The following is an 8,383-nucleotide window of genomic DNA, read 5'->3' as shown; positions in this document are numbered from 1 at the left end:
AAGCCATTGCCGGCAGCTAGCCACCATTGCCGATCAACGATGGAATGGCGCACAACCTACAAGATCTAGCAGGCCATGCGCCGATAAAGCCTTTTCCAACCAGATCTGGCTATGAAAAGGCCAAATATTTGGTAATGAAACGGCCAGATTTGGCCGTTTTTAGCGGATCCATGGCAGAAAACGGTCTTACTGACACACGACCGGCTAGATCCGACCGGTCGTGTGCCATTCAGTCACCAACCGACGATAGTGGCCGATGGTCAGATCTGGCCATTGGCTGACAGCTAGCGATGGTGACCAGATCCGACCACCATCCTTGGGTCATTTTTTTAAAGTCCAAGAGTATTTATGTCCTAAAAAATTTGTATATAAAGATAAAATAGTCCATAAATATATTTGTAAATTAATTTCAAAATAAGGATATTTTTGTCCAAAAATTTTATTAATAAGGGATAANTTCACTAATAGAAATTTTAAAATGCTAATATCATCAAGAACCAACGATCAGTTATCACACTTAGTGGAATTTGAAGACATAGAAGACTCAACAAACCTCCCATGGATACACTAACTGGATCATCTTTTCCACCACCAAATGCCTCTAAGGAATCTGCAAAGGTTGTGTCCCCATTACATGCTATTCCAAGAGCTTCCCTATAAAAAAAATAAATAAAAAATTGTACAATTTCATCCTTATGTCGCTAATGTGAATAAAGACATGAAAAAAGCAAATTGAAAAGTCACAGGTTATTCCTTAGACAAAATCTAACAAAAGTTGTATTCATTCTAATATACACATAAGTGATAATTTAATCATGTATGTCCAAGTTGAAGATTGTATAGGCATCATAATACAGGGCTCACTCTCCTACTTAGGATGGTATGAGACTTAGAGATTCATAGAAATAAGTGGTTGGCATATATCAATACGTTCATCAAGTGCTAACTTTATATAATGGTTGTTTTTTCCAAAAGCTTTAACATTGAGATTCTGAAATTTGGAATGAGAACAATACTGAGGGCATTGGGAGTCTTGTCCAAAAAATGATTTTGTGTTTTTAAATTCAAGAACAAAAATAAAAGAAATGAGAAAGATAAATTTGTTTGATAACTTTTCTAAAGTTTCTGAAAAACAAAATAAAAAATCATTTTCTAATTTTTGTAAAGGAAATAGGAAAACACTTAATGAGTTGTTTTCACTATTTTCATAAATTCATTTACAGAAAGCATTTCTGAGTTATTTGATATTTTTATTGTTTAATTAAAAGTAATTATAATTCCACTCATACAAATCTGGAACCTAGCATGAATGAAACAATGAAAAAAGAGAAAAAAAAAAATCCATAAAAAGATACACATAATTTTTTAAAGTAATGCTACACTTACAAAGTTTATATCGAACTTTGTATCTCAAGTCAAGTGGCAGCTAATATGTAATGATTATATCATTCATCATATATCCCATCATAACTATGATATTGGTAAATCAGTTGTCACATCACTTGGGATTCTAAGTAATGCTACTCTTAAAAAGTTTATATCCAAACATTGTATCCCATTAGATGGTAAATGATTTGTCATAGTTATATCACTCACAACAACATCTAAATCATTAATGAGGAGTTCAGTAATTAAATGCCATCACTAGACATAATAAGTTAGAATACCAGAGAACTTCCAAAGTGTGGCATCAAAACAATTTAGTTGTCTTCCAGGAGATCATTCAGCAACCATAACAGTGAAATAGTAAAACATAAAAATTAAAAAAAAAAATAAAAAGGATTTTCACGTACGTAAACTTTTTGCAGCCTTTGTAAAGTGTTTGGCAACGATCTTTCAGCTCATCAGCTGTCTCTTCCAGAGAAAATAACTGCCCATAAACAGAAAACACGTGAATAAGATAAAGCACAATCCCTACCCCTACCTCAACTTTAGTAACACTCATACTATTAAATCAACCAGTTAAAAACATACTTAGTCGATTGACATAATATTACACCAATTACTAACATTAAATAGGAAAGCGAGCTCAAACTGTGTCATTCCTCACAAAAATAATCAAAATTCGATTATATATTCAGTGGATTTTCAATAAGAAGTGAAATAATTCAATCTAATCAGCGCATTTCACCTGCTTTTGAAACATTGGAGAATCCTCAAGCTTGATGAAGGTAGCCATTCTGGACACCAAAAAACAACTCCCTCTCTCAGATCGAGGAAAAGTAACGAAGTGGAGGGTCAGGTAGATCGGAACCGAATCGTGAGTCCTGATGTTGAAGCAAAACCTCGAGACAACAGGAACAAAATCATAAGCAGGGCGGGCTAGTCGACATTGACCTAACTCGCCATCTAATTTCGAATCTCCAGCCTCCAGGACAGGTTGTTGTGGATTTCAAACAGCTGGAAGAGGGTCTGAAGCTTAGCTCTTCCGTCCAGATGCAATTTTGGTTTTTAAAATGAAAAAATAATTTCTACTTCTATATCTGTTCATTGACATAAAAAGAAAAAGAAAAAAGAATTAGGCAGAAATAGGGTATATAACCGATCCTTGGAAAACAGGTAATTACCCGATGGGGTAGATCCGTACCTGTACCCAGTGTGTTTGATTTATTATTTTTGGTAAACTTTTTGAAAAAGTTGAGTTGAGTGGCTATTACGAAATAAGATTTAAAAATTAACAAAAATATCTCTCAAGGTTTATTAATTTACTAAACACCCCTATAATAAAATATTAAAAATTAATAAAAACACTTCTTACCTACCCATTAAATGCCAACAACCGGTCGCCACCGCTGAACGGTAGCCAAAAATCACCGTAATGGTGCACGACCAGTTGGATTTGGCCAGTCGTGGGCCGATATAGCCTTTTCTGGCCAGACCCGTCGTGGATCTAGTCGGAAAGGATAGATCTTATGGCTAGATCTGGCCATTGACGACCAGATCTAGCCACATTTGGTCGTCAACGACGGCCAAAGATATGGCCATCGTTGACGACCAGCTATGGGCAAAGATTTGGCCATCAACGATCAGATCTTTGGCCGTAGATCTGACCTTTTCTAGCTAAATCTACGGTGGATCTGATCGAACAAGGCTAAATCAGTGCACTACTGGCTAAATCTAGCCGGTAGTGCGCCATTACGCAAGATTTCGGCCACCTTCCGACAGTGGTGGCCGAAATCTAGCAAATGTGGGTGGGTGGAGTTGTTTTTGTCAATTTCTAAACCTTTTTTTTTTTTTTGTTGTTAGGGGTGTTTAATTAAATTAACAAACCTATGGGGTTTAAAAAATTTGAATATAATAGAATTGGATTTTCAAAATAAGGAAACAAATATGTATTTTTTATAGGATACGGTATGAATAACTAGGTGCGTTTGGTTCATTATTCTAATACTTTTTAAAATAATATTTTGAAAAAAAATAAAATTGGGTGGTTATTACGAGGTAGGATTTGAAAATTAACAAAAATATCCCATAGGTTTGTTAATTTACTAAACACCCCTATAATAAAACATTAAAAATTAAAAAAACACCCCCACCCACCCATTAAATATCGATAGCCAACCACCACCGCCGAAGGGTGGCCGGAGTCATTGTATTGGCGCACGATCGGATGGATCTCGTCGGTCGTGTGCCAATATGGCCTTTTTCGGCCAGATCGGAAAAGGTCAGATCTACGGCTAGATCTGGCCATTGACGGTCAAATCATCAACAACGACCCATATCCTGGTCGTCATTGACGGCTAGCTACAGCCAAAGATCTGGTTGTCTTTGGCCATAAATCTGGCATTTTTCAGCCAGATCTATGGTGGATCTGGTCGAAAAAGTTTATATCGGGGCACTACCGACCAGATCCAGTCAGTAGTACACCATTATACCAGATTCTGGCCACCTTCTAGCGGTGGTGGCCGGAATCTGGCAAATGTGGGTTGGCGGGGTGTTTTTGTCAATTTCTAAAAAAAAAATTTGGGGGTGTTTAATTAAATTAACAAACCTAGGGGGTTTAAAAATAATTAAATAAAATAGAATAATATTTTTAAAATAAGGAAACAAATGTGTATTTTTGATATGATAGGGAATAGGATAGGGGGAAAATTGTGAAACAAATGCAGCCTAAATAAACACACCCAGGGTACGAGTCTCTCATTACGAATCCTTTTTCTTGACCCATACTCGGCTTGACCCTTTTTTGGTGGGTGGACCGGGTATAACTGCGAGTACTCGTATAAATTAAAAAAATATATATATGAATAACCTTAATTTCCTAAGAGCATCTCCAATGGTATTCTTTATTTTAAAAAGTATTTTTCATATAAATAAAGAGTATCTTTATTAATTTCTAAATATAAAGAACAAAATTTTTATTCAAATCCAATAGACTCTTTAAATTTAATAAAGATGCTATTTATTTTCAAGAAAGAGAATTAATAAATAAAATACATAGAAACTTATAGTTTATTAATTAAAATTAGAATAAAGAGTAAAATTTGACTCTCTAGATGTAGAGAGCCAAATTTACTCTTTAATTTATATTTAAAGAATAAAGAGTCTGTTAGACTCTTGTTTTTATGGATAAACTATTTATAATAAAAAGTTTGGGTCATATAAAAAATCATTTTGAGATGCTTTAATATCATCTCCGATCGTCGCTTTCTCTTAGATTCCCACAGTTTCTCTCTCAATTTTCCTTTGAAAATCACCCTCCACGAAGCTTCACAAGCCCTATAAAGCTTGATCATTTCATCACATGCTCAATTTGAAGCTCAAAGTAAGACAATTCTATCTATTTTGGTGCTTAATTTTGATCTAGGTTGGCTTTTTTTGGGGTTTCTCTTCGATGCCATATAACTTGGTACGTGATAGATTTGGAAGTAGGTCGAAAGAAGTTACTAGTGTTAAGATTTTCATAATATTGTGTAAATATTTTGTAATCAGGTAAAGATTATGTAATCTCCTAATTATGTCAGACAAAATATTGTGAAATCCACAATTGACATAATTAGGGGATTTAGGAGATCGTATACTTCCTATATAAAGGATGTAACTCTTTAGTGATAAATCAATGAATTGAAAACAAACAATTCTTCAATTTAACAGCTAGTATTGGTGTTTTTAGTAGTACAATAGTTGGTATTGTTGAATAATGGTTCTTCCAATGAGAAAGAAATGGTTTGAGGATGAAGAAAAAACCCTAATAAACAAATATGGGGAGATGGTTGCAGATGGGACTTTAGCGAAAAGAAATATGAACCCATTGCTTTGCATGTGAATTCGGTGCACTGTGTTTGTGATCCAATGGCGTTTCCTTGTAAATATTCTGGTTAATTTTTCTTGTAAATATCATAAACTGTTACAATGTTTATTTATTTAAAATTATTTTACCTTTAATTGAAGCTGGAAGAAATTTAAAGGCTTCTCTTTAAGATTTTGGCTTTTTTCAATCCATTACATCACTTCCCTCAGCCAGTCAGCCTGGAGTTTTCCAACTCGTGTTTGTTCTTTCCATGTAATTGTTTATTTTTCTCATTTCTGTATGTGAGGCTCACAGATATAAAAACCCTTTCTCCATTCTTTTGAAAACTTAGTACTTGTTTTCCATTAGAATATTCCTTGCCAATGAACAGTAAACGAGTAGGTTCGAGTCTAATATTTTGGACCCTTTTTGAACCGTACCCATTGAGCCTGGTCTATACCCAACCCACCTGTCGGTTTTGCCAAGTTTATATATAACCCTGTTTTTTTTTTTTTTTTTTTTTTACACAGGAATGAGAATGACCACATCCTGTATCTGAACTCACTGAAATACCCCTCCTTCCGCCTCTTGTGAATAGAAGGAATAAAAAAATAACCAAGTCCCAACGATGCTACCTGTGGGATTCCTTATCCCAAATGATTGGGACTAAAGCCCAGTCTAATCCCATTCTCTTCTTGGCAGTCAGTCTAAACATGGGTTTTGGACTGACTTCTTGAAAGATAGTCCATCCCATAGTCTCCAAATATGGAGGTGTTCAAAACCGATTAATCAATTTTGTGAACTAAACCAGTTTTTTGGTTCATAAATTTTTCTGAACTGAAATTGAACAAATTAAGGGGAAAACTAGTTTTTGGGTTAACTGGTTTAAATTTTGTATATTTTTTTAATTTAATATTTTTATAATAAACTGAATTTTTTTATTTTATATTTGAATTTAATATTTTTATAGTAAACCAGTTTCGGTTAACCCATTCTCGTGAACCGGTAATCAAACTGAAAAATTGATTTTTGTATTTCTTTGAACCAAAACTGAACTGGATTTTCAAATAATCGGAAAATCGGTTTAGCTACGGGTTAGATTCGGTTTTCGCATTTTGTTGAACACCCCTATCCAAACGCATCTTTAAAGTAGAGATGTTAATTTGTCAGATCCAGTCCAAACTCCAAACTCGAAGTGTCCAAACTGAGTTTAATTTGTAAGACCAAGAGTTTTCCTGGCAAACTGGGCAGGGTGGGAATGGTATTTTAGTTTAAAATTTTGACTTAAATAGACTCACAAATGACAAATGTCTACCATAGTTATTTTGTAATTAATGAATTTGAGAAAAAAAATTATGAGGTACTTATTTTCTTTGCCAACTCGGCAGTTCCTACATTACTTGATTGCATTGAATTCATGGTTGAAAATTTGTGTCAAAAAAATTAAGTAAGAAGAAATAAAAATGTTAAAAAAGTGAAAAATAGAAACCTAAATGTAAAAGTTTATTAAATCCCTAAGGGTCTATTGATTGCGCAAGACGGTGATGAATTAATTTTGCTACAACAGTGAATTTTGTTTTTTTTAATCCCACCATTGAAAAAACGTAGGGTCTATTTTGCAAACAAGACTATAATGAATTAATTTTGCTATAAGATTGAAATTTCATTTTATTTTTTTTATCCCATGTTTGAAACAACTTGTATTATCTCAACTTTGGACTAATTTTTTTTAGTTCAAACAGTAAGCACCAAAACAAACTCATGTCCCCCATAGGGGTGTAAATGGGCTTAGCCGAGCTTTGGTTGTTCGAACTCGGCTCGGCTGCTACAGTGTCGAGCTCAAGCTCGAAACAAAAAAGGCCAGCTCGAGCAACTTGCTTCTTTCTTCTTCCTCACCCACTGACCAAAAAAGAAAAAGAAAAAACAAATTGTGTGATGGATAATGGCATTTAGATGAAAGATTGTTGCATAAAAACATAAATGGTTGTAAGTGTTTTTGTCAACTAATGGAGTTCGTGTGCACATTCTTTCTGATGTCTGCACTTTTAGTGGTTTAAACACAATCATGTTTGTAGTTTACACATGCCTTGACATATTGCTTTATGTGTGCACATTTTGTTGTTCATATGATCTGTTTGAACAAATGTGTGCACATTTATTCTATTGTATAAACATATAGTTAATCAGATCTCTCAATACAGGTGTCATTTTTCCTTACATGTTAAGATATTTTTCGTTCATGAAACTTGTGTGAAAGGTCACTTTGCAGGTGTCTGTCTGTCCTAAAGTGGTCCAGCAAGGTTGTTAGAATGTGTAAGTGGTCCAACAAAGGTTGGTAGAGTTTGTCTGCTACGTGTATTGATGAGATTGGTTGAGCAAGGATATATATTGTCATCTTCTTCTTCCTTGCTCTTTAACCTAGATATTGTATCTTCATTGAGCTCTGAAATTTTGCAAAGCATATTCTATCCGATTCATTTTGTTGCTGAGTTCATTGACAATTATCTTTGTTATCATTGAGGATTGTGGAACGTGGTTCCCCTTGTTGAAGCTTGAAGGAAGTTCAAGCTAGTGAGCTGAAAGGAGTCTCTCAGTTGTCCAAAGTTCAAGTGTGGCTTGAACTATCCAAGCGTGACTTAGACTCAATCAGGGTGTGGTTGAACATCTATGCAAGTAAGAGTGTGGAGTCAAAGTCTTGTGGACAGGGAGTGTTTACTCTGATGTATTTGATTTCAACTTTGTATTGACATTTGTTGCTATAGTGGATTTGGTTGAGTTGGATTTGGTCCTATGGATGTAGGCTAAAAGAGTTTTTAGCCAAAACATGTAAAAATCCTTTATGTGCTTTACATTATGTTGTTTAGATGCTTGATGTTGCTTAGGTGTTGATTGTTCATTCTTCCAAAGCCTTAAAAACGCAATCTAACCCATCTTGCCTAAGTTTTAAAAAATGCAATCAAACCCATTCCACTTTGTTTAATGAACTCGATTAAACAGACTTCCAATGGTAATAATGAAAAAAAGGAATAAAGAAAGAACTGTGAGAGAATTAAGAAGGAAGAGAAGATGCCATTTGTTGTGTCTTTAATTTGCAAAGATTTGAATTTAAGAGAGATTTGTTGTCTCTGGTCTTTATGCATTAGCCAGGTGGGT

General features: G+C 34.5%; 1 protein-coding gene across 1 annotated transcript; it reads right to left on the bottom strand.

The window, feature by feature from the left end:
- Positions 1-473: 473 nt before the first annotated feature.
- Positions 474-2,487, bottom strand: LOC116117819 (ADP-ribosylation factor GTPase-activating protein AGD2-like). The gene is made up of 3 exons (XM_031403826.1): positions 2,132-2,487; positions 1,794-1,870; positions 474-654 (listed from the first exon to the last, which is right to left on the bottom strand). The coding sequence occupies exons 1-3, from the start codon at positions 2,177-2,179 to the stop codon at positions 474-476; spliced, it is 306 nt and encodes a 101-aa protein (XP_031259686.1). The 5' UTR covers positions 2,180-2,487.
- Between the last annotated feature and the right edge of the window lie 5,896 nt (positions 2,488-8,383).

Source organism: Pistacia vera, unplaced genomic scaffold (assembly GCF_008641045.1).
Source record: "Pistacia vera cultivar Batoury unplaced genomic scaffold, PisVer_v2 Contig823, whole genome shotgun sequence".
In the NCBI taxonomy this organism is placed as follows: Eukaryota; Viridiplantae; Streptophyta; class Magnoliopsida; order Sapindales; family Anacardiaceae; genus Pistacia; species Pistacia vera.
This window is presented reverse-complemented; position numbering and strand designations above follow the sequence as displayed.

Coding starts and splice junctions, on each gene's coding strand:
- LOC116117819 (XM_031403826.1), bottom strand. CDS start 2,179: ATGGCTACCTTCATCAAGCTTGAGGATTCTCCAATGTTTCAAAAGCAG. Junction 1,871..2,131: donor CTCCAATGTTTCAAAAGCAG/GTGAAATGCGCT, acceptor GTTTATGGGCAG/TTATTTTCTCTGGAAGAGAC. Junction 655..1,793: donor AAAGGCTGCAAAAAGTTTAC/GTACGTGAAAAT, acceptor TTTTTTTTATAG/GGAAGCTCTTGGAATAGCAT.